The sequence below is a fragment of the Rhinatrema bivittatum genome, chromosome 3 (genome assembly GCF_901001135.1).
Source record: "Rhinatrema bivittatum chromosome 3, aRhiBiv1.1, whole genome shotgun sequence".
In the NCBI taxonomy this organism is placed as follows: domain Eukaryota; kingdom Metazoa; phylum Chordata; class Amphibia; order Gymnophiona; family Rhinatrematidae; genus Rhinatrema; species Rhinatrema bivittatum.
Window position 1 is genome coordinate 123,460,939 of NC_042617.1, and position 27,419 is coordinate 123,488,357.

The window sequence follows — 27,419 nt, forward strand, 5'->3', positions numbered from 1 at the left end:
ATTCACATCTCTCTATTGTTTGGATAGGAATTGGTAACACGATAGTTTGGCAAGAAGCAGCGGCGTCCATGTCCCAGCTTGAATCAACAAAGACTCTGTGGCCCCTGAAGCAGGCAATTATTGCTGAAACACTGGCAGTGTCGGGCAGCTTCACAGGACCTAAGAGAAATTGGTTGCAATGCGGTTAAGGTATTCATTACCAATGCGGTGAAAAGCAGTTCAGCTCACGATTGTAGCTGCTCAAGTATGGGTGGCTTCATTTTTTTTTTTTTTGTGTAATAATTACCTTTCAAAGTTTCTCTTAAGGACTGTGGTTAATAAGGAGAGTTTGCAAATAAGATAAAATGTATTATCACAAAAAAATATAGAACACAGAATGCTGCACAAACATGAATACTAAAGCTCACTTAACAATTTAAAGCAAAAACGGTATTTTCTAACATTGAGGTACTCCCTTTTGGGAGATACTCTTAAAGATACCGGACATTAAAAGTCTACCCATAAGGATTTGCATTTTCCCTGTATTTTGTTTGTTTGTTCAAGAAGAGGGGAATTATATTTTTGAGGTGTGTATTTTTTTTTTGTTGACACGATAGTTTGGCCAATCTGTCCTTTGGAATATGTTTGAGGTGTAGATCCCAACTCTTTCCCACCTAGGGCCGTTGTTTGGGTTCAGGCTGTCTCCCCTTCTGTTACCAACAGCACCATTATTGTTGTGCCCATTGGTACCTGGTTTGGGTGTCTTTTGTCCCCTTTTTTCATTGGGAGCGCCTGTAGCTAGGGATTCACCCATGTGTGAGGGATACCATCCTTCTTGTCCTCAGAGAAAGCAGAGTTGCTTAACTGTAACAGGTGTTCTCCAAGGACAGCAGGATGTTAGTCCTCATGAAACACGCCCACCACCCGATGGAGTTGGGTTTCTTTATTTGATTTTATTCTTAATTCTTTGTTATGAAACTGGAGAGAGACTCTGCATGCATGTGTGGTATAGGGCATGCTGGGGATGCTCAGTGTGGCAAGTCAAAGTTCTAGAAACTTTGACATAAGTTTCCCGTGTCAGGGCTCCAACTGATGATGTCACCCTTGTGTTAGGACTAACATCCTGCTGTTCTCGGAGAACACTTGTAACTGGTAAGCAACTGTACTATATCCCTATATATATGTATATATAAATTATTAAAAACTTTTGCCTCCTCAAGATGTCTGGGGAAGAAGAAACTGCATTTGTGGGCATGAGTTGTGCTATCATTACCTGGGTCCTGACCATGACGAGGCAAACTGCTATGCTTGCAGATGGACGTTCCCCTGCTCTCAGCACTCCAGGACGTGTAAAGTCGAGGAGCCGTGTAAATCTCTTCAGAATAGTAGTCTGTCCTCTTCCTACAATGCAGCATCATCTGCTTCATTGGGAAAAGAGTTGAGAAGGAGTTTCTCAAACACTCCCCTGTTGATCCAGGCTGAAGCCTTGGGGTTCAGTATAGCTGACCACCCTGTGTCGAAGAAGAAACAGCATCACTCTGTGGGGTCATTGGAGCAACCAGCATCAAAAAAGCACAAGCGAGGTGCATAATCACTGTTGACAAGTTGCATCGATACCAGCAACACAGCATGTTGGTATATTCAACGCATGATACATTGAAGCTATCGATGCATGGCACATCAATGTTCTCAATGCATGACGCATCGGCGGCCAGGAAGCATGTGCCCTGGATCCCTTCGACATATGACTCACCGCATAGTGCAAGGACACATGGCATCGGTGCCACCTCAATGCAATTAGTACTGACGCAGTCAATGCACAAACCTTTGCAGTCCTGTGTTGCAATGACTTTGTCAACAATGCACTTGAAGCATTTGACACCATGGAAGCACAAGGCCTTTACAATGCCACAACTGGCACAGTAAGCCCCGGACACAGGGCATCATGCTGAACTTTCAGCTCAGTTTATATGCCAGCTAAGCTGCACAGGGAGATTAATTTACCCTGACTTCTCCAATCTCCAGAGCCCTCACTCCTTCATGGTTATTGGCAGAGGGCCTTAGGTTTGGATGTGCCAGACCCAGTATGCTCTCTAGTACCTCTTACCTCCAATAGGTCTCCTGTTCAATAGCAGGAATTCATTCTTAACACCAAAGAGGATGCTCCACCATCCACACCAGGTCAAAGGATTTGTTAGTTCTTTGACCACTTAGCAGATATGGTGATACATTTATTTATCTTTTTGACTAAGGAGGCAGAAGGAAATATCCATCCACTACTCTCCAGCATTATATCAGCAATCCACAGAGTGGAGTCCCTTTTTCACCCATGAGAGGTAAACTCATTATCAGAACCATTGCTGCCAGGTTCTTTTTCATCCCTCTCAATTGCTGCATAGTCCAGTTGATCAGAGGTGATTGACCAGGGCATTTCCCCTCTGAGACAATTGGGAGAACCCACCAGTTCATCGCCTTTATCATTAGGGTCCTAGATTAGTGTTCCTACACCAGAAGGCTCCGCAGAAGGTTCCACAATGTGTGGTTCCAGACCACACATTGTCTCCGGAAGATCTTAACTATTCCAAGTTTATGGGAAAAATGGGAATGACACATGATGTATATGTGTGCAAGTGTAAAGAACCCCAAACTGGAGTCTTTAGTCTCGTTCAGATGGAGAGTCCAGTATCTGAAGCAGCAGCTCTCCCAATCCACAACACATGAACTTGCTGCAGATAAGAATCTCTTGCATTCTACTGCTAGAAAATTAAATCTTAAGTATAGAGTTAAAAAATTACCTGGGTTTGGAGTCCAATTACCACACCAATCAGTTCTCATTGAATTTGCCTTGAAAAAGGCAAAAAAGACTAGTATTTATTCAAATTTGCCTCCAGGAAATTACCATAGTCTACTAGACAGTTTTGGAAAGAAAGTGTTTGGAGCTCGATACTAACCACTTGCATCCTGACTGACCAGTTTTACATGGTGCAATACTTACACAACTACATTCAAAAACTGCGCAAGGCGAAAGTTATTACTCCAAACTGCTACTGGATGCAGCGGAATACATACTACATCTCTGTTTGGTCTATGAATCATTTGATGCAGTATTATGTACCTCTTGTGCTTCAATTGGAGCATGGTAGATGGCGTGGCTTACAGCCAGCAACATTCAAGATGAATTCCATGAAAAATTGGTGGATGTCCCTTGTCTGGGAACAGACTTTTTGGTAAAAAAGTAAGAGAAGCCATCATTCAAATCCCTCTCAATGGTACTAGAACAGCCCTCCTCTTTGAGATGCTCCTTCTGTACCTACAAAAGGCTGCACTTTCAGAGACACCCATTCTGACTTTTTTAACGGTACTGATTCTCTCCTCTTCTGGCTAAACGATAGCAAGCACTTATGGCCAGGTTTCAACAGCGAGAGCGCCGTCAGCCTAAAATGATATAGCAGGCCCAGTCAAAGTTTTTGATCCTTCCAAACGATCAACAGTTCTCCCTTCCAATGGAGGGCAGGTCTTCCTGGAGACTTGACGCCAAATAAGCAAGGATCTCTGGGTCCTCAAAATCCGTTTGCATTTCTTCTGGCTACCTTCTTTTTCTCATTGCTTGACTCTCAATCCAGGTCTGTCTCACTTGACACAGCTCCATCTGGAAGTGCAGTCAATTCTTCAGCAGCAAGCTATAGAGCCAGTCCCTGCATCCTAGCATGGACAGGGGTTCTACTCCCAATATTTCCTTATTCTCAAGAAATCAGGAGGATTGAGGCCCATCCTGGATTTGAGAAAACTGAACAAACATCTGCTGTGGGAGAAATTCAAAATTAATTCCCTCAGAAAAATTCTTTCCTATATCCTGAAGGAGGAATGGATGTGCCTTCGCAATCTGAAGGATGCATATGCTCATATTCCCATCCACCCCTCCCAGTGGTGCTACTTTTGCTTCAAAGTAAATTCTTTCCATTATCATACAAAGTATTCTCTTTTGGTCTGCTAGCAGCTCCGAGAGTCTTTGCCAAGTGCCTTGCAATAATAGTAGCGCACCTGTGTTGCCAGGAAATTCACGACACAGCAAACTCCTGGGAATAGGTGGTGCTCTCCTTGCACAGAACAATTCACATTCTGCCACGGCAGCCACCCCAGCATTACATAAACTGACTTATTTGTGAATAGAATATTGTTTTAATAATTTCATTTTTTCCATCAATAAGCAGACTAAATTAGCCATGCTCAGTGGGTGACATCATCAGGTAGCATGAGGCAAAGCTATCTCTTCAAGCTAGTAGAGCTTTTAGAGCTACTGGGCATGCGTGGGAGTTCCCACATGATTGCATGTTCTAAAATCTCCTTAGTCTCATTTTGTCTGTGCTTCACACAGATGGCTGAAACCTGTCTCTCAAAGGATTCAATCTACTCTACAAATTGTTTTTGTATTAGCGAACCCACAATAGCACTTTTAAGTGCTACCATGTTCTCTCGGAACACCTCAGGATTTAAGTACTGCTCCTGCGGGCATATCATGTCCATCACGGATGAACATAATTATGGCTATCTGTGCCTGTGGCCTGACCATGAACAAGCCAACTGCTAGGACTGTGGTAGGATGTCACCCTGGGCCCAGCAACAGATGGAAGAAATATAGCACAACTCAGGAACAAGGGAGAGTGCTGTCAGTTGTGAAGGAGGGCTCTTCTTCAGCATCGGGCAGTTCCACCAGGAAGTCCCCAGATGGGGAGAAAAGAAGTCATTCCATTCCTCTATGAGAAAGACCAAATGCCCCCACAGCCAGCAGCACCAATTGTCTTCCACAGGTGCAGCAGATGCACTGGTACTTCGCATGTGCTCCTTGGGATGCGCTGTCAAAATAATTTTCAGCACACCCCAAGTGCACAATGCCGTAGCCTATAAGGGGATACTACATCTGTACTATTCTGTTTGATTCCCTGTAAAACTGTAAGTCAAGAAGCACATGATGTTGAACTTTCATTTATTTTCTGCATTAAAGAACATTTACTAGCAGCACAGCTGACTTTATTTATTTATTTATTTATTTAGACATTTTATATAAAGATCACAATGGTTTACAAAATTAGCATTCATATTATAAAGAAGTTTAGTCTTACCTTTTTAATTTTTTTTGCTTGAATCCTGCTAGAGCAATCCAGAACCTTCCAGGAAGTCAGCAGCTGCTGGGCTTCTCAAACAATGCTCACTCTCTCTCCCTAGGGAGAAAACCTGAGGATTCGCTATCTTCTATTGCTGTATACTGTTTGAGAGTTCTTCTAGTTTTGAAGTTTCTCCACTCCATTGCTTTGATATAGGGATACTGCCAGGTTCCTTTGCTGCACCACTCCTTGTAGCAGAGGTGATGTCACTGAAAAGATGTGGTTCTATGTGTTCATCTGCTGTCAAGGTGGCATAAACTCATGAAAGGAGAGAAAAATAAAAGAGCAATTCAGCCTTCCATTGTATTTTCTGTGGTAAAATTGGGGTATCAATGAACAGTGGCACGAATCTGATATCACTTGGAGGAGGATTCTTACTAGTTACCATTGGTATAATGATTACTAAAATAACAAAGTACATTTTCTCCATCTCCATCAATCACACAGACAAGACTTCAGTATGCTCCCAAATTCATCCTGCATCCTGACTTTTAATTTGCAATGGGTGAAAATAATTAAGCAGCTTGGAGAGCATGGGATATAATGCAGCTTGTATACTTCTTGTCACCTGGCTTTTAAATGATGTTTTGAAGGGAGCTGTGATGAGAGCTGGCTGGTTCCTTAACACCATTATAATATTGCAAAATGAATGTGGATACTTTCTGGAGGCATGTTGTGGTGATATCTGAATGGGGAAGATGCAGCAGGATGAATACTCACATCCAGAACAGATTAAGCTGTTTATGGTTACCTATATTTTATAGTATTTGATTTTAACTGTTCTACTATTTATTAATTATATCTTTGTATTGATTGTTACTTTGTTCCTATTAGTATGTTCATATTCCTTTATACTTAAACTGTTTGTTTATTCATGTAATATTGATTTTTATGTAGTTTTGTGAACACCACATTGCAGTTAATCAAGAAATAAAGTAAAGATGAGCTCTCACCTGCACGTCATAAAATAACTCTTTCTTGTTTACAGGATGATACTAACTCTGAATCAGATATTGCGAGTGAACACAGCTTCCATGAAAAAAATAATTGGTACTCTGAAGACTGCATAGACTTTTCCAAATATGCTACTCAAACAGGGAGTATTACATGCGTCTGGAGAAACTGAAGAGTGCTCACATAAAGGCTATGGCACAACTGGAAAAAATGTACCAAAATAAACTGCACCTCAAGGGAGTGCTTCCCCTAGGAAATAAAGAAAATATTGCTAGAGGGGACTGCAGGTAAGTCCGTATGTACTCCTACGTTCACCATTATCTAGAAAAGAGTATTGTGGCACTTGGCTGGGCTATGGAATTGATTTGCAGCAAAGTAAAAACGTTTAGGATTACCCTTCCTCCTAAGCAAAGATGGCACTGATTTTCAGATTTTTCACAACAGTTTGTAACTAGTCTTATTTCTTACAAAGATCTTAGCGTGGCAGCTGTTTCAATGCATGGAGGAGCTATATTAGATTTAGATTTATTAAAATGTATAAAACTAGGTAATGTGTATGTTAAACTAGACTTAAAATAGATAAGGCGATGGGGCCGGATGGGATACATCCGAGGGTACTAAGGGAACTTAGAGATGTACTGGCAGCTCTGTTGGCTGACATTTTCAATGCTTCTTTAGATTCTGGAGTAGTCCTAGAGGACTATAAAGGGAAAAAATAGTTACTATTCATAAAAGTAGAAGTAAGGAGGAGGCTGGGAACTACAGATCACTCTGTGGTGAGCAAACTAATGGAATTCCTGCTAAAACAGAGGGTAGTGCAATTTTTTTTTTTTGTAATTAAACATTTTATTTGGACAACAGTAAATATACAAGCCAACAATGTGACATACAGCTTCAGCCCACAAAGGACTATCTTGTCACCCAAACATTTTCATGTACCAACCCCTCCCCATCCCATCCCTCCCCTCCCCCCCCCCCCAGCCCATATCCTGCATTGAACAATATCCCCAACAATAATAAACCACAACGGTAAACCACAATAATAATCAGACAGGCTATTAGGAGAGATTTCAAAGATCCCAGGGGCTGACACAGTACAATACAATAATTGGGAGATTGAACCCATAGGATAAAATCAGCAATGATATGTAAGATAATTATTTTGGGAGGTTCGCCCCGTTAGTAACTAAACCCCGATGAGGAGTCCCCTCCCTCGGCTCATATTTCAAAAGCCATTTATCAAATGGGTCCCAAATCTGTGCATATTTGACCACCCGATCCCTCCGATAGGCAGTTATTCTTTCCATCGTTTTAATTCCTTTGAGTCTGGTGATAACCAGCTGCAAAGGCGGTGATTCCTGCTTTTTCCACCATTGGGCTATCACCGACCGGGAAGCTATAGCCAAATAGCACAATAGTCTAGTATTGCGCATGTCCTGCTCCTCTTGCCAGAGTCCCAGGAGCCATAACTCCGGGCATAATCATGGTTCCCTACCCACCATCTCTTTAGCTAGTCCCTGTATCTTTGTCCAAAAGGTACATATGACAGGGCAAAACCACCACATATGAGCAAAAGTCTCTTCCGCTTGTTCACATCGCCAACACCTGTCAGAGAATGTCGGATACCACTTTGCTAGAGTCCCGGGACAGAGGTGCCACCGGTACAGCATTTTATATTCGTTTTCAATCATATTTGTGGACATAGCATATCTCCCCAGACTCATAAAACAGGTGTTCCAACGTTCCTTGTCCCAGTTTCCCCCTACGTCACGCGTCCAGGCCTGAAGATGTGAGGCTTGGTAAACCTCAGTATCTTCCAATAGTTTGTATATTTTGGACATCAATTTAGGCGGTCTTTGCAATGCTACACAGAAGTTTTCCATCAATGAAACTCCCTTCTAGGGTAGTGCAATTTTTATAATCCAATGGCTTGCAAGATCCAATGGTTTTACCAGAGGTAAATCTTGTCAGATGAATCTGATAAGAACATAATGTAATAAGTTGCCATACTGGGTCTGACATAGGGTCCATCACGCCCAGCATCCTCTTTCCAACCGAGGTCAATCCAGAATACAAGTACTTGGCAATTACCCAAACATTAAAAGGATCCCATGCTACAAATCCCAGTAATAACCAGTAGCTATTCCCTTAATCAGCCTGACTAATAGCAGTTTATGGACTTCTCCTCTAGGAACGTATCCAAACCTTTTTTAAACCCATAAGAACATAAGAGATTGCCATGCTGGGTCAGACCAAGGGTCCATCAAGCCCAGCATCCTGCTTCCAACAGAGGCCAAACCAGGCCACAACAACCTGGCAATTACCCAAACATCAAGAAGATCCCATGCTACTGGTGCAATTAATAGCAGTGGCTATTCCCTAAGTAAACTTGATTAATAGAGGTTAATGGACTTCTCCAAGAACTTATCCAAACCTATTTTGAACCCAGCTACACTAACTGCACTAACCACATCCTCTGACAACAAATTCCAGAGCTTAATTGTGCGTTGAGTGAAACATAATTTTCTCCAATTAGTCTTAAATGTGCTACTTGCTAACTTCATGGAATACCCCCTAGTCCTTCTATTATCCGAAAGTGTAAATAACCGATTCACATTTATTCGTTCAAGACCTCTCATGATCTTAAAGACCTCTTTCATATCCCCCCTCAGCCGTCTCTTCTCCAAGCTGAACAGCCCCAACTTCTTCAGCCTTTCCTCATAGGGGAGCCGTTCCATCCCCTTTATCATTTTGGTTGCCCTTCTCTGTACCTTCTCTATTGCAACTATATCTTTTTTGAGATGCGGCGACCTGAACTGTACACAGTATTCAAGGTGCGGTCTCACCATGGAGTGATACAGAGGCATTATGACATTCTCCGTTTTATTCACCATTCCCTTCCTAATAATTGCTAACATTCTGTTCCCTGTACGTACCAGGATCAGTCCAGACGATGGGTTATGTCCCCCGTCCAGCAGATGGAGTCAGAACAGACTTCGAGGCGCGTGACCATATAGGCTAGTACACCCTCTGCAGGAGCTCAGTATCTTCTGACTCCAGCAGATGAGAGTAGGGGAACCGGGTGCTTCCCCAGAATTGCAGGGAATTAGTTTCTTTCTGCCTCTTTTTCTTCTATTTCTCTATACTTAGTTGGATCAAGTTTGTTAAAAAAAAAAAAAAAAAGATTTTAGTCAATTTTCTCTCATTATCTCTCCTCCTCCTGGCCGGGGGTAAGTTGCAGTGTGTTTCCTTTATTTTTCTTGTTTCAGCTCCGTTTAGCGTATCAACGCTGGTGCCTCGTGGACGCCGGTGGTGCCGGTCTCTCCACGCCTTTATCCCCCGCGGCACCCGCGACGAGGTGCCGCAGCTGTAGGGAGGGGATATCGGGTAGCGCAGGTCTCTTTGGCCCCCCTGCGGCACCTCTTCGATCGCCGGAAGAGCGAGTAGCGCAGGCCGGTCGGGCCCCCCCCCCCCCGCGGCACCTCTTCGATCGCCGGGAGAGCGGGTAGTGCAGGCCGGTCGGGCCCCCCCGCGACGGCTCTACTTTATCTTGGCCCGCCCCCGAGGCTTCCTCATCCTCCCCCGGCGGTCCCGATGCCGCGGCCTCGCATTGCTCGGCCCGCGGCGAGCCAGGGTTGAGGACCTATTCTGAGGGAATCAGCGCCCGATGCCTTCCCGGGAGGGGAAGGCACCTCGCAGTCCCTCAGCATTTTATTTTCTTCAGCTCTGCACTGCCCGGGCGGCGCGGCTGGCCACTTCGCCGCCTTTGGCAGGAACGGCGGCCATCTTGAATTTTTCGGCACGCTGAAACTTTTCCCTCAGCGCAGGAACAATGGGGTATTCGGGAGGATTTACCACCGAATTGGAGTCCAGAGGAGACCTTGCCAAGCCCGGGGCCCTCGGATGGCTCCTCGGGGCCCCCTCCCCGAGTAGGCCCATTTTCTCCCCTGAATTCATCTTTTCGTTACACAATGCTTCCCCACAGGAATTGGAGGTTCCCGGTGCGCTGCCCACGGGTTCTCTTCCCACCAAAACTCCTCGTCTGCCAGATGTTCCACAGGCTCCACCGGGCCTGGGGGGAACCGGCCCCGGGAGCCCCCCGAGACCCCACCCGAGTTCGGATTGCTCCTGGTGGAGCGGGGGGCGACTTCATGCATAGGAAGGGATTCCCCGGGGCCCCCGGACACGCCGCTGCCGGATGCCCCGCCGGAAGGAGGCGATCCGCAAGCGCTTCGCATTTTTCTGTGGGAGGAACTGGATGACCACCCAGTCTTAGCCGCTCTTCGGCCAAGGTTTCGCGCTTTTCCCACCCACGAGTCGTTTCTGCAGCCCCTGACCAGGGAGTAGGGCACCCCTGAAGTATGCCATGGAGAAGTTGTATCATCTTTAGGACTTCCTGGAGCTCATCAAGGCCCCCGAAGTGGACTCTGCGGTACCAGCGGTTATCAAGCGGACAGCGATTCCGGTGACGGGTGGAGCGGCATTGTGCGACACTGGGGCCCGCAAGTTGTAAATTTTCCTTAAAAGAGTTTCTGCCCTCGGGACGCGAGCGGTGATGTGCAGCTCACTCGCTCAAGGGGCCAGTCTTCGCCGGGTGTAACAACTTCTCACTTCTCAGGATTTGCCGCCCGAGGAAGCTGTCCAGGCGGAGCGCCTGGAGCCCGCCATTACGTACGGGGCAGATGCCTTATACGATCTGTTTCGCGTCCTGGCGAGATCAAGGGTTCTCGGTGGTGGCGGCGCGGCGCCTCTTGTGGCTCCGTAACTGGGCGGCGGACGCCTCTCCCAAGTCAAGCCTGGGCTCTCTTCCCTTCAGGGGCAACTTCCTCGTCGAAGTAGATCTGGATCAGATTATTAAGTCCCTGGGGGAGAATGCAGTCCATCGGCTACCTGAGAATAGACTTCGTCCTTCACGGGTCTTTTGCCTCTTCACGAACCTGAGCCAGAGCGCGAAGGTTCTACAGGACTTACAGGCAGACAGCGACTCGTGCACCTGCCTCCAGATCACAGACCTGGTCGCGGTCCTTTGGTGGGCGCAGGCCCTCGCGCTACGGAGCGGGACCGGGTCCTCCCAGCCCAAATCCACCCGATGATGTCAGGCTCGCCCACTCCTCTACCCCCAGGATTAGGGGTCGTCTCGCGGAGTTCCACGGGGAGTGGGTGTGTAGCACCTCGATCCAGTGGGTCCTGGACCCTATAAAGCACGGCTACGTTTTGGACTTTGTCCGCCCTCTGGGAGACAGATTCATCTTCTTCCACGGTGACTCGGACCTCAGAAGATCCGCGGTGCAGCAACCTCTGGACAGACCACGGGAGATAGGAGCCATCTCTTCCGTCCTCTTCGGCGAGGTGGGCTTGGGTCATTATTCCATCTGTTTCATCGTGCCCAAAGAGGACGGATCCTTCCGGCCCATCCTGGACCTCAGGGAGGTCATCAGGTCATTGCGGGTCACCAGGTTCCGCATGGAGACATTACGCTCACTGATCGCAGCTGTACATCAGGGGGAGTTTTCTTGCTTCCCTGGATCTCACGGAGGCTTACCTACATATCACAACCCTCCTAGCGCACCGGCGGTTCCTCCGTTTCAGGATTCTGGGCCAACACTTTCAGTTCACGGCGCTCCCCTTCGGGTTGGCGACCGCTCCTCGCACTGTCCCCAAGTTCATGGGAGTAGTGGCGGCGACCTTGATTAAGGAGGGCGTTCTGGTTCTCCCCTAGCTGGACGATTGGCTGATACGTTCGAAGTCCTTCGCCCTCGGACAGCCTCGGTAGCCAGAGTCGCCCTGGTACTTCACTCCCTGGGTTGGGTAGTGATCTTCGCCAAGAACTCCCTCGTACCTTTGCATCACTTGCACTTCTTGGGAGCGAGCTTCGACGCTCTTCAGGGCAAGGTTTTTCTTACGCCCGGACACGGCACCATCCTTGCGGAAGCACATACGACAGTCGTTTCTGCATTGGCAGAACCCACTTCCTGGATCTATCTTCAGTTATTGGGCGTGATGGCTTCCACCATTGATCTCGGGCCCTGGGCGTTCGCTCACCTTCGCCCCCTACAGTCGGCCCTGTTTTCCTGTTGGAAACCAATCTCTCAGGATTATCAGATGATTCTCCCTCTTCCGCAGGCGGCCAAGGACAGTCTGCGTTGGTGGCTGGTTCCGTCGCACTTGGCTCTAGGCGTCTCCCTCGAGGTTCCCAATTGGGTGGTGGTGGCCACCGATGCCAGTCTCGTCGGATGGGGGAGCCTGTTGCGATGGGGATCCGTCTGCGACCGAAGTGCCACAAAAGGGACGTGGTCCGACGTAGAAGCGACATGACCAATTAACCGGTTGAAAACAGAGCGGTTCGCCTGGCACTCCAACATCTTCTCCCGTGGCTGCGGTACCGGGAGGTCAGGATTCTCTCGGACAACGCCACCACAGTGGCCTACATCAATCGGCAGGGGGTAACGAGGAGCCGGCACGTCGCGATCGAATCAACGCTCCTGATGCAGTGGGCAGAACGGCACCTGGCCCGTCTAGCGGCCTCCCACGTCGCCGGAGTGGATAACGTTCAAGCGTCGCCGGAGTAGACAACGTTCAGGCGGACTACTTGAGTTGCCGACAGTTGGATCCCGGGGAGTGGTCCCTCTCTGAAGCGGCGATACAACTGCTCGGGAGACGCTGGGGTGCTCCGCACTTGGACCTGATGGCGCCTGCCCTACACGCCAAGGCCTCACGCTTCTTCAGTCGCAGAAGAGAGCGCGGCGCGGAAGGGGTGGATGCCCTGGCCCTCCCGTGGCCTCCACGTCTTCTACTCTACGTCTTCCCACCCTGGCCCCTAATGGGCAGGGTCCTCCGCAGAATCAACACCCATCGGGGAGCCGTGATCTTCGTTGCTCCGGAGTGGCCCCGCCAACCGTGGTCTGCGGAACTACGGCAGCGGGCAATCGACGGACCGATACGGCTAGGACATCTTCCGCGTCTTCTGCACCAGGGACCTGTATTTTCTTCGGGCAGGCAGAATTCCTCTGTCTTGTGGCATGGTTTTGGAGTGGAGTCGGCTCAGGCGCAGAGGTTGCCCGGAGGCGGTAGTTTCGACTCTACTACGGGCACGTCAGACGTCTACTTCGATAGCCTACGTTCGAGTCTGGAAGATCTTCGAAATATGGTGTCCCAGCCGGGGCACCAGACCCACGAGGGCGTCGGTCCGCCTTCAGATCCTACAATTCCTCCAGGATGGATTGGACATGTGACTCGCCTACAATTCACTTCGGGTTCCGGTGTCTGCCCTGGGCTCGTTAGTGCAGTATGACGGTTCTCTCCTTCTTCATCTGGACATTGTACGCTTCCTCAAGGGTGTCATGCATTTACGACCCCCGGTACGGGTTCCTAGTGCTTCGAGCCTTGTCCGGACCACCCTTTGAGCCACTACATAAACCGATGATTATGGATATTACTCTCAAGACTGTCTTTCTTGTGGCCATCTGCTATGCTAGGCACATCTAGGACTTTCAGGTTTTGTCATGTAGAGGCCCTTATCTTCGGTTCACGGACTCGGGGGGTCTCCCCCCGCACGGTTCCCTCCTTTCTACCTAAGGTGGTTCCATCCTTCCACTTGAATCAAACGGTAGAGCTCCTTTCCTTGCACCTTCCGAATCGAAGTCCCTTCGTCTCCTGGATGTTAAGCGCACGTTGCTTTACTAGCTAGAGGCTACCAATGATTCCAGAGTTTCCGACCATCTGTTCGTACTTTGGTCCGGCCCAAAGTAGGGCTCCCACGCCTGCCCGTGGGTTAAAGGACTGTATTGTCGCATCTCTCGTTGGTGCGGGACGGATTCCTCCTCACAGCATCATAGCACATTCTACGTGCTCCCAGCCAACTTCCTGGGCAGAGAGCCGCTCTGTCTCTTCCCAGGAGATTTGTCGCGCAGCAACATGTTAATCGCTATACACGTTCTCGAGGCACTATCGGCTGCATCTCGCCTATTCTGAGTCGGGACACTGTGGCGAGCAGGTTCCACACGCAGGTCTCGCAGGACCCCACCCGTTTTAGGGAAGCTTGGGTACATCCCACCGTCTGGACTGATCCTGGTACGTACAGGGAAAAGAAAATTATTCCTTACCTGCTAATTTTCGTTCCTGTAGTACCATGGATCAGTCCAGATGCCCACCACTTTTCGTCCTGCTCTGCTCTGTGCTGTTGTTGTTGTACTGCTCAGCTTGTTTCTTAGCTGCTTACTGTGTTCTTCAGTTTTCTTGCTCATAGTTTCCTACAAGTTGGCGGTTCTTTGCCGCAGGTTATCTGTTTACGTTAAATTTATGGTTGAATTCATAATTAAGCAAACTTGATCCAGTCTGTTCTTGTTCTAATCGGACTTTGATATACTTGATACTGAGCTCCTGCAGAGGGTGTACTAGCCTATATGGTCACGCCCCTCGAAGTCTGTTCTGACTCCATCTGCTGGACGGGGGACATAACCCACCGTCTGGACTGATCCATGGTACTACAGGAACGAAAATTAGCAGGTAAGGAATAATTTTCTTTTTGTTTTTTTGACTGCCACAGTACACTGAGCCGATTTCAAAATATTATCCACTATGATGCCTAGATCTCTTTCCTGGGCGGTAGCTCCTAATATGGAAACTAATATCATGTAACTACAGCATGGATTACTTTTCCCTATATGTATCACCTTGCACTTATCCACATTATGTTTCATCTGCTATTTGGATGCCCAATTTTCCAGTCTCACAAGGTCCTCCTGCAATTTATCACAATCTGCTTGTAATTTAACTACTCTGAATAATTTTGTATCATCCCCTTTCAGTTCCTTACAAAGGAGGACATGCGTCACAAGATGCTGGAAGTGCTGCAGTTCATCGACGCTCCTAAGGAAATCGTGGCGGTTCCGTCCAAGATATTTTCAAGGAACTCATCCTTCGCATGTGGGAACACCCTATCTCAGTCTCCCCAGTTAACAGGAATGCCAGTGCCACCTACTTGATGCAACAGGCCCTGGGTTGTGAGAGAACACAGCTCCCCCACCAATTGTTGGTCATGGAGTCTGCCTTAAAGAAGACCTGGCGTTCCCTTACCCATGCCTCCGCCCCTCCGGGACGCGAGCATAGGGAATTAGACACCATAGGAAGAAACATTTTCCAGGGTGCCAGGTTGGTTGCCTGCATTGTGGCGTACCAACTCTATATGACTCAGTACAACCGAAATCTCTGGAAGTGAGTCCAGGATTTTGCAGAGGGCCTTCCCCAACACCAGCAGGAAGCCCATGCTGCCATTGCCTCGATGAGTCTGGAGGCAGGAAAACACAAGGTGTGCTCCACCTACGATGTTTTTGAAACTGCGGCCCACCTAGCCACCGTGGATATTGGCGCCAGAAGGATGGCTTGGCTCCGGGCCTTGGACCTCCGGCCGGAGATCCAGGATAGGCTCACCGACCTCCCCTGTTCAGGCGAGAATCTGTTCGGGGATAAGTTTCGGGATGCGATGGCGCAGCTGAAGGACCATCATGATACCCTCCAGCAGCTGTCCGCTAGTGCCTCAGAAGGGCTGTCCTCAGCCAGGAAATCCGCCCGGCAAGGTAAACCTTTCTATCGGCACAGGAAGTACTAATAGCTGGCCGCTTGGACTCACCCACCTCAAACCAGTTCCATGGATCGCCCCCACCAGCAACGGGCCCCCAGACCCCAACCGCCCCCCCCCCCCCAGCAAGCCCCAGCCATGGGCTTTTGACTGGCGGTGAAGAAGTGGAAGTCAGCTAGCAATTCCCCTGGCGGCCGATCCCCCAGTTGATGGCAGACTCTTCAGCTTCGCCGGTCGCTGGGAAGAGATAACATCGGACCAATGGGTCCTCTCCATTGTCCATTAGGGGTACTGCCTGCATTTCAGCCGGCTCCCAGAGACCTCTGCCCTCATGTCCATTGGGTTTCATCCGCCCATTTGGCCATTCTTCAAATGGAACTCTCCGTCCTCCTCACAGCAGACGCGGGGTCAAGGGTTCTACTTTAGATATTTCCTCATTACGAAAAGGAATGGCGGCTTGCGCCCCATTCTCGACCTCAGGGCGTTGAACAGGTTTCTCAAAGAGAAAAATTCAAAATGGTCTCTGGGCACGCTGATCCCACTCCTCAGAAGAGGAGATTGGCTTTGCTCCCTCGACCTGAAGGAGGCTTTCGCATATATTGCGATTGTCCCTTACCACAGGAAGCACCTCCGCTTCGTGGTGGGGAATGCACATTTCCAGTACAAAATGCTTCCCTTTGGGCTGGCATCAGCATCCCGCGTCTTTACCAAATGCTTGGTGGTGGTGGCTGCCTACCTCAGGCATCACTTGGTCCATGTGTTCCCATACCTGGACGACTGGCTGGTCAGGAGTGACTCCCGCTTCAGAGTCTTGCAAGCTCTGGCCTTGACTGTTCAGACCCTGCAGACTGTGGGATTCATTATCAATTTCTCCAAGTCGCACTTCTGTCCGTCCCTTCAGCTGGACTTCATAGGCGCCAGGTTGGACACGGCATAGGCGAAAGCTTTCCTGCCCAGGGACCGGGCTATTGCCCTCGCTTTGCTGGCCACCCTTGTCCGCAACAGCAGGAGGGTGCCAGCCTGTCACCTGCTCCGCCTGCTGGGCCACATGGTGGCCCTTGTCTGTGACTCCCTTAGCCCACCTCCGCATGCAGAGCCCTCAGTGGACCTTGAGTTCCCACTGGCAGCCGGCATCCCAGGATCTAGAGGCTCCGATCACGGTCATGGACCCTCTCAGGGTATCTTTAGCCTGGTGGGAATCCCTCCCCAATCTGAAACGCGGACTTCATTCCAGCCCACGCCGCCCCAGGCAACCCTCACCACTAATGCTTCACCTCAGGGGTGGGGAGCCCACACTCAAGGCCTTTGGACCGCCACCGAAGCATGTTGCCAGATAAACTTTCTGGAGCTTCGGGTGATATGGTACACCTTATGGGCATTCCAGGATCAGTTGTCATCCAAAGAAGTTTTGATCAGGATGGTCAACCAGGTCGCAATGTGGTACATCAACAAGCAGGGTGGCACAGGCTCATTCTTCCTCTGCCAAGAGGCAGTACAAGTCTGGAACTGGGCCCTCTCCCAAGGGATATATCTGCGGGTGACCTACCTGCCTCAGTCGGTCCTATCAGCCACACCAGTGGTCCCTCAACCCTGTGATGGCGGCCTACCTATTCCGCAGCTGGAGTATGCCGGATGTGGATCTGTTCGCTTCCCCTCACAACCACATAGTAAACAGGTTCTGTTCCTTGGTGGCGGGGAATGGCCATCTGGCCTGCGATGCCTTCTCCCTTCATTGGGAACAGGGCCTCCTGTATGCGTACCCACCTCTCCCGCTTCTCTCGAAGACTCTGTCGAAGCTCCAGGAGGATGGGGGGCCCATGATTCTCATGGCACAGGTTTGGTTCCCACTTCTCCAGGACCTGTCAGTGTGTGTACCCATTCCGGTAGGGATGGCACCAGACCTCATATCACAGAACCAGGGCACTCTGCGCCACCCAAACCTCCAGACATTGGCCCTCACGGCTTGGATGTTGAGCGCATAATCCTCCAGCCATTATAGCTCTCAGACTGTGTTTCCCAAATTCTGATCGAATCCCAGAAACCTTCAACCAGGAAGTCCTACAGCTCAAAATGGAAACTCTTTTCCATCTGGTGCGGAGGGCATGGGTTGGACCTGTTCTCATGCCCTCTCCCCCGACTGCTGGACTAACTGTGGCACTTGTCCGAGTCTGCGCTCCAGACCAGTTCCATCAGGGTACATGTCGGTGCATACCACCGGGGTGTCGCTGGTATGCCTGTTTTGGTCCAGCCCCTCGTTGGCCATTTCATGCGGGGTCTCCTCCAACTGAATTCCCCTCTTCAGCCACTGACAGCATCCTGGGACCTCAACGTTGTCCTGGCAAGACTGATGCAGCCTCCCTTTGATCCTCTGTAGTCTTGTGATCTGAAGTTCCTCACCTGGAAAGTCATGTTCCTGGTAGCGATGACTTCCGCTCGCAGGGTCAGCGAGCTTCAGGCCTTGGTTACGTATGCATCATACACATAAGTTCTTCCACGACCGTGTGGTCCTGCATTCGTATCCTAAATTCCTGCCCAAGTTGGTGACTGATTTCCACATCAATCAGTCAATTGTTGTACCCACCTTCTTTCCAAGGCCACATTCCCACCCTGGTGAACATGCTTTCCACACCCTGGAATGTAAATGGGTGCTAGCCTTTTACCTAGATCGCGAGCCACAGACAGTCCACCTAGCTCTTCGGGTCATTTGTCCCCAACCGACTGGGTGCAGCAGTGGGTAAGCAAACCCTATCGAACTGGCTGGAGGATTGCATTGCCTTCTGCTACGCACAGACAGGCCTTCAGCTAGCCGGCAGAGTGAAGGCTCACTCTGTGCAGGCCATGGGAGCATCGGTGGTCCATTTGCGGGCAGTCCCTGTCACAGAAATCTGCCGGGCTGCAACCTGGAGCTCTCTCCACATGTTTGCAGCTCACTATTGCCTTGACAGTGATATCCATCAGGACAGTGCCTTTGGTCAGGCTGTCCTGCGCAACCTGTACCAGACCTGAACCCAACTCTCTCTGCTCGTGCTCCTTATAGGATCAGACCGCCCCCTGTTTACCCCACAGCGCTGCAGTTGTGTTGTGCCCTTTGGCACCTTGTTCGGTCTCTTTCTGGTTGAATGGGGACCAACAAGAGACCTTGTTGGTCTCTTTCTGGTTGAATGGGGAAGACTGGTGCTCTGTACTCACCCACATGTGAGGACTACCATCCTGCTTGTCATAAGAGAAAGCGCAGTTGCTTACCTGTAACAGGTGTTCTCTTAGGACAGCAGGATGTTAGCCCTCAGGAATCCTGCCCGCCTCCCCATGATGTTGGATTCACCTTTGGTTTGTTGTTTTTCGTTCTTATTTTTGCTATGTTACAAGACTGAAGGTTCTCCTGATGGTAAATTTTTTTTTTTTAATTCCTGCATGCATCCCCACCCCCATCCCTTCTGATGGCCAAATTAAATACAAATCTTGCTACAGGCCCAGCTACCTTGCTTCCCCCCTCCCCATGGCCAAATTAAAAAAAAAGCCTGTCTGAAGCCCTCATCCCCCTTCAAGCTCTTTCATGATGATCAAATTAAAAAACAAATCTTCCTTTCAAACCCTTTCCTCCGTGAGGTAAAATAAAAATCCCACAAACAGCCACTTGCTCCTTCTCTCCCTCCTATCTACCCAAAAACATTTCCCTCTGATTGGTATAGTGTCCCTTCCTCCCTTCAGCTGTCAGAGAATTTAAAAAGGCAATCTGATGCCCCAGGATCCCCTACATTTTTCTTGTCCATAAAAGGAAAGAGGGCTGGCCAGGGGATTCCTCTGGTCAGCCCCCTTTCCTTTTAATACACAAGTCTTGAAAATAAAAAGATAGAGGGCTGGCTCCATATTCTCAGAATCATCATCTTCTAGCAGGGCTTTACTCATTTTTTGCATCACAGGTGTTGCATTCTCATATTCACAACTTCCAGACGCCACAACTCAGACAACAACTTCCAGACGCCACAACTTCCAGACGCCACAACTCAGACAACAACTTCCAGACGCCACAACTCAGACAACAACTCAGACAACAACTTCCAGACGCCACAACTCAGACAACCCAACGTCTACTTACAAACACCACCAACACTTCGAATAATGCAAACAATCTGCCACGGTCTCCCAATACCGATTCTCCATCATCGAACGCTACTCACAGATAAATCATCAACAATACTCTACAATCAACGCTCCTACAAATCCCTTATACCTATCATGATTACCCCAATCACCCAACTTCTAGGATGTGCTCTTTTCTCACTGATGCTATTTAATGCACAATCACTTTCCAAGAAATCACTGATCTTAAATGACCTTCTCCTAGATTCAAATCCAGACCTCTGTGCTATAACAGAAACATGGCTTAAATCTACAGATATAGCTTTGATTAACCAGCTACTAACTGAAACATACGACTTTTTCTCCATTCCCCAACAGAAGAAAAGGGGTGGGGGCATTCTCCTAGCAGCTAAAAAAGATTTTAGACTCACACACCACCCAATTAAATCGGACTCAAAACTAGAAACAGGCCTGTTCACATCAGACACTCTCCAAATCCTTCTAGTATACGCCCCTCCAGGCCTCCTAGAAGCAGACGCTTCGCCTATCCTAGAAATTATAGCATCTTATCTCAAACCAGACTCCCCAACGATAATCCTAGGAGACTTTAACTTACACGTAGACAACCCCACACTCTCAACCAGCTGCGAAACTTTCCTTACCGCTATGTCCGCAATGGGATTCAGACAAATAATCAATGAACCTACACACAAGGCAGGTCACACACTGGACCTTATCTTTCTGAACTCAGGTATAACAAATTCAGCACACCACACATGTAAACCAGTTCCCTGGTCGGACCATTCACTAATCTCCACAACCTTGTCGATGACCCAAACGAGCAACAAACAACCACCTCAACACTCATTTATCTACAGAAAAGTATGCTCATCTGACGAACTCAGCAATCATCTAATCACAGATCTCTTACGCATAGACTATACGACACCTAATTCAGCGATAAATTCCTGGTCAACCATAACGGAAACAGTGGCAAACAAACTATGTCCACTGATAACAAAAAAAGTCAAACAAGGTGCGACAAAAAGACAGCCTTGGTTTACAAACGAACTAAAAACCCTTAAACTTAATTTACGTCAGAAAGAAAGTAAATGGCGTAAAGCCCCTTCCGCTGCTACACTCTCTATCTACAAACTCGCCCTCCACTCATACAAGAGTTCCACCTTAAAAACAAAAAGAGACTATTACGCACACAAGATTCATGACATCATCTACGACCCCAAAGCGCTTTTCACTCTCGTCTCCAATTTAACTCAGGCAAATACACCGGACATACCATCTAACCTAGCTCAATCAAGAGCGGATGAGCTAGCACTCTTTTTTAGTAATAAAATCACGAACCTTCTAACACAACTTAAGCCCAGTACAAGCACAACAGCCAGCACATACGTACTCCACAACAAGGAAATAACCCTCCAATCTTTTGAACTCACCACATCCGCAGAGATCCAAACACTTCTGAAGAAAATGAAACCCTCTTCCCATCCCTTCGACCAAATCCCATCTAAACTACTACTTCTAATCCCGGACACCATAAACAAAACTCTTACAGACATCATAAATTGCTCATTCTCCCAGGGTCACTACCCCGATGACCTTAAACTAGCTTCAATCAAACCGCTTCTCAAGAAACCAAACTTGGACCCCAAAGATCCTAATAGTTACCGTCCAATTTCCAATCTTCCTTTCATTGCCAAGGTGATGGAGAAACTAGCAAATACGCAACTATCGGATTATATAGAAGAACACAAAATTCTATTCCCTACTCAATTCGGTTTCAGAAAAGCCTCAAATACCGAATCACTACTCATATCACTGACGGACTACCTGACTTTGGGCCTTGACAAAGGACAGGCCTTCCTTTGATTTTATTAGATCTATCTGCAGCTTTTGACACTGTAAACCACGCCATATTACTAAACCAACTGGCTAACATCGGTATTGCAGGATCAGCGCTGACTTGGTTTAAGACTTTTCTAGAAAACAGAGGTTTCAAAGTCAAAATCCTGAACAAAGAATCCCATAGATACCCATCATCACAAGGAGTTCCTCAGGGCTCCTCTCTCTCACCTACACTCTTCAATCTATACCTTCTCCCACTTTGCCAACTTCTAAACAAATTGAATCTAAAACACTTTATTTATGCCGACGACGTCCAGATTGTGATCCCCCTCCAAGAATCCATTAATAAAACTCTAAAACTGTGGGAAAACTGTTTCAAAGAAATTAATGACCTCCTATCCAGCTTAAACCTAATTCTAAACCAATCAAAAAGTGAATTCCTGCTAATCTCACCGGATAACTGCAAAATCACTACGAACCCGCCAGCCAACTTACAAATATCAAAAGTAAGAGATCTAGGAGTATCCATAGACAACAGACTAAACCTAAAAGCATTTATTAAGCAAATAACTAAAGACTGCTTCCACAAACTACACACATTAAAAAGAATAAAACCCCTATTTCATTTCCATGATTATAGAACAGTGCTCCAAGCAATAATCTTTGCGAAAATAGATTATTGCAACGCTATACTACTAGGCCTCCCATCATCCCATACCAAACCTCTCCAAATGATTCAAAACACGGCAGCAAGAATCCTAACTAACAAGAAAAGAAGAGATCACATCACGCCGGTCCTTAAAGACCTTCACTGGCTGCCAATCCACTTCAGGATAATCCATAAATCCCTAACCACAATCTTCAAAAATATCCATGGACTAGCTCCACTCCATCTACAAATAGCACTTAAAAAACACTCCTCCAACAGACCCACTAGAGAAGTGTACAGAGAACTTCTACAGGTACCACACGCCAATACCACCCAACACATAACCCTGAGAGACAGGGCCTTCTCTACAGCAGGCCCCCCACTATGGAACTCAATCCCCTTAGAATTACGACAGGAACCATGACTTCCAACCTTCAGAAAGAGACTTAAGACATGGCTGTTCAAGAAAGCCTTTCCGGACTCTGACTGATGATCTCACCAAATACAGAAAGACGGTCTATCTCCCACTAAACTGATACGGACATACCAAACACTACACGTTCTTATTCTTGTTAAATTTCTATCGTCTTATTCTTCTTCTTTTCCCAGTTAGAACCATCCTTGTTTTATTGTAACTGATTTTTTCTGCGCACTGTTATAACTTTTTATAATTTGTAAATATATAAAATGTATACTCATGTTATATTTATACACGTTTATAATGTATTGATCACCCCTGTTTTATGTAAACCGACATGATACGAATCTCCGTGAATGCCGGTATAGAAAAACTCAAATAAATAAAAATAAATAAAATTCGCTTGTCTCAGGTAATCCTCTTAATCGCAGGTTGTTGCACCTGGACCTGCTTTCCAGGTCCTTGATTTTATCAAGGATTTTGGCCGGTGACCTTTCCAAACCAGAGGTCATAGCTTTCACCTCTTTCAGCCACCCCTCATGGTTTTTTATCAGCTGTGCTATTTCATCAAGGAGACCATCTGTCTCAATGATCTTGCCCTTCAAATCTGCAGTCATTTCCAATATTTCACCCTTCACAGTCATTAGGTCTCTCTTAGGTGCTCTGAACCAAGTTTTTCTTATGTTCTTATGTTAAGTTCTGCCTTGGTGGGTTCTTTATTATTTGTGCCACTCTTATCTTTCTCAGCACTATTCACCTCAGATTCAGAAGAGGCTCACTCCCAATTAACCTGCGACCTGCTTGTGTATTTTAGGCCCATACTTCTGGTGTTTAAGAAAGTCTTTGAATCACCCATCTTTCTTCAGGCTCCCATACTGGCAGCCTTTTTGATATCAATGTTTATTCTCTATTGGTTTGAGTCTATTTAAATTAGCAATTTTTATCTGTCTGGCTGTAGCTCTGGAGTCACGCAACCATCCCCAGTAGTGATGACATGCCCTTCATAGAAGAGTTTACAGTTGGGGGGGGGGGGGGGTGCACTGACGTTACCAGTGGGAATGGCTGCCTGAAGCAAGAGCTCCCCACGGCATCGCTTATATTTAGCTCGAATCCTACTTTCACAGCTCGCAGAATCGCTGCAAAAAGCAGGCAATTTACTTACTAAAGCACCGCGATGGCCTCCAAAAGGAAAAATACGGATTTAGCACAGTTCTCTTATACTAAACTCCACGAGAGCCCCGAGGCACCGACGACGGAGCAGGCCGTGATTGAGGCCCCAGACCCGGATTATGATCACGCGGCACTCGCATCACTCTCCGACCTGACTACCCGCGCGGAACTACGGGAATGATTCATTGATTTAAGAAAGGACCTCAAACAGCATAAACAGGAGCTCCTGCAATCCATCACAGAGGTACGAGAGGAGTTAGCTGCGGTGGGTCATCGCGTGGATGATTTAGATATCAGAGTTGAACACCATGACGTTGTGCTTAACAAAATGGCTGACGACACGACACAAAATCAGGCAGACATGAAATCATTATTTGAAAAAGTGGAGGATCTTGAAAATAGATCCCGGCGTAATAACATCCGCATAAGGGGGATCCCAGAAATACCGGCGTATGAAGACTGCACGGCAGTGGTCACCAAAATATTCAATTTTCTACTGGCGGATCCCGAGAGGGTGGACACAGATACCGGATCAAGCCCAGCAGCATTCCACGTTGAAAGAGCGCACAGGGTGCAGGGGCCGCGCACATCGGAGAGGCCTCGAGACATCCTGACATGTCTACAAACCTTTCAAGAAAAATCTCTTATCTATAATGCATCCAGGAAAAAGAGAGAGTGGTTATGGGACGACAATAAGATCTTTATTTACAACGATCTTGCAGCAATCACGCTGCGAAAGCGTTATGAGTTGCGGCCTGCAACGACAGTATTAATTGAAAATAACATACGATACAGGTGGAACTTTCCATTCAGCATGACGTTCACGGCTAATGGAATCACACATCGTGTTAAAGATATGGCGGATGCCAGAGATGCTTTCTGCAAAGCAAACTTGCCACTACCAGAAACCACCACAAGCCCACATCCAGTCTGCCTTGCTGGGCAGACTGGATGGGCCGTTTGGTCTTCTTCTGCCGTCATTTCTATGTTTCTATGTTTCTGATGAAAACAAGCAGGGCTCTGGATACACCACGTTGGCAGCGAGCTGGTAATAATCATCGTCTGGAACGCCAGAAGGGAACATCCTGAGCTACTCAACTTCCACCTGATTGCTGAAGATGGGACATTCAGCAGTTCTAGTACTGATTATCATTAATTTGCGCTGCTAGCTGCAAAACCGGTGATGCCAACTTTATGGGACTCAGCTTTTGGATTCAGGACTGAGAACTTTTCATGGTATGCATATTGAAATGCCGTGGGTAGAGTAGCTCTCCCGTTGGAGACTAAGACCCCTAAGATGGGAGGTATCCGTGAGGGGGATACACTTGAGATGGGGGGAGGGGGGTAGTACTGTCCATGAGCACATTACCAGGGCTCAGACGAGACCTGTGAGTTTTCACTGTGGGATCTGTTGTTTCTCCGGGAATAGGGAGAGGAATTTACATTGGACTTATTGGGAAGAGATATGGCTTTAAAAATTTGGTCCCTTAATGTGAAGGGTCTTAACTCTCATGCAAAAAGGCAGTCACTCAACAGACTTAATGAGTCAACACGTAGATATTGCACTCATACAAGAAACTCCTGTGCGTAAACGCCACGAGCATCTTTTACAGTTCAGAAGTTTCCCAACCGCATTCTTGGCGGCCAGCACAAAACATTCTAATTATGCTGGGGTTGGTATTTTCATGGCACAACGGGTGACATTTGCACTCAAATCTCATTTTGCAGCCCAGACCGGCGTCGCTACCAGTTCATAAAAATTCAAATTGACAAAAAAACTGTTACCATAGTAAATCTATACACCCCAAACTCGGGTCAGAACCTTTTTCTACAATCAGTAAATGAAAAATTAACTAATTTTGCAGAAGGGGATATTATATGGGGACGGGATCATAATATCATGAGGAACCCCAGGCTGGACACCTCCAACTATCGCAAAGCAGGGGGATGGAAAGCTACTTCCAAGTTATCTTATCTCATGAACAGGTGGAGTGTGGTGGATATCTGGAGGCCGCGTCATCCCACTGATAGGACATACACTTTTTACTCTAATCCCCATGACACCTACTCGAGGATTGATTTTCTTCTCCTCGATAAAAGTTTACAAAATTTAGTTCAAGACGTTGGTATCGGTACTATTACATGGTCTGACCACGTGCTGGTCTGGGCTACGATAAATATCTCTGACCAGGATTCAGGTACCCACTATTGGCGCCTTAGGGAAGATCTCCTAAAAAATATAGATAACCTTCGCCTTGTCCAAGTCGCGCTTTACAAGAATACTTTACACTGAATACCGGGTCCATATCAGCAGCCAGTTCAATATGGGAGTGTTCTAAGTTGGTGATACGGGGCCGTCCATTGCACTCTCAGCGGCACTGTGAAAGCAAAGGGACAAAAGGCGCAATGAATTGCTCCAAATCATTAACTCTCTAACGCATCAACATTCTAGGTCTATGCTGGGCTCTACATTACAAGCATTGGCATCCCGATCAGAACTAAATGTATTAGATGCGAAGCAAATTGCATATGCCTTAGATAGAACTAAACAATACTTTGAGGGTAATAATAAAGCGGGCCGGACCTTAGCCAGAAAATTGAAGCAACGAATGATGATGAACAATATTGCTAAAATTAAGGATAAGCAGGGAACAATACAAATTTCTAATCAGGATATTAGGCATTGTTTCACACAATTTTACTCCACGCTTTATAGTAAGGATACAACGATTACTCAGGAGGCTATAGAGCGTTATCTTATGCCAATATCATTGCCCGCTTTAACTAGCCTCCAACAACAATTCTTAGACGCACCAATATCTGCGGTAGAAGTCCAGACCGCAATAAAAGACCTAAAAGCGGGTAAATCCCCTAGGCTTGACGGGTTTATGGGGGGGGGGGGGGGTATTATAAACAATGACAAGCACAGCTGGTAGAGCCACTGGTGGAGTTTTTTAATAGCTTAAAGGAGGACGCTCATTTACCTATTCACTCTAATGTTGTGGGAATAACTGTTCTGGCGAAACCAGGCAGGGATCCAACGCAGTGTGGATCATACCATCCTATTTCGCTATTAAACATTGATCTCAAGCTTTTTGCTAAAGTTTTAGCAAATAGATTAAATACCATCCTCCTGCAATTGGTCCATAAAGATCAGGTTGGCTTCATTCCGCAGCGAATGGCAGCAGACAATGTGAGAAAAGTAACTGACATTCTTTTGTGGGCTAAAAGTGAGGAAGTTCCCTTGGTTCTGCTAGCTGTGGACGCCGAAAAGGCCTTTTACCTTGTTCATTGGGATTTTTTATTCGCCACTCTAGCAAAGATGCAATTTGGGTCTAGATTTATGGGTTGGATAAGGTGTCTCTACCATAATCCGGTAGCCAGAATTAAAGTTAATGGAGGTTATGGGGACTCTTTCCTGGTGCAAAGAGGGATGGGACAGGGATGTCCTTTATCCCCCCTCCTATTTGCTCTTTTTCTCGAACCTTTTACTGCTAGAATTCGTACATCAGATCAAATAGAGGGTATCAACATTGGCTCTTCAAACCTTAAACTGTCCTTATTTGC

At 47.3% G+C, this 27,419-nt stretch overlaps 1 protein-coding gene across 1 annotated transcript in view; it reads left to right on the forward strand.

Annotated features, from left to right (window-relative positions):
• The window catches only part of FAM161A (FAM161 centrosomal protein A), a 111,502-nt gene that overhangs the window by 23,270 nt on the left and 60,813 nt on the right, over positions 1 to 27,419 (forward strand). Inside the window, exon 2 of the mRNA XM_029593696.1 lies at positions 6,130 to 6,382. Coding sequence (XP_029449556.1) covers positions 6,249 to 6,382 — 134 coding nt within the window. The 5' untranslated portion in view covers positions 6,130 to 6,248. The remainder of the gene's footprint in view (positions 1 to 6,129; positions 6,383 to 27,419) is intronic.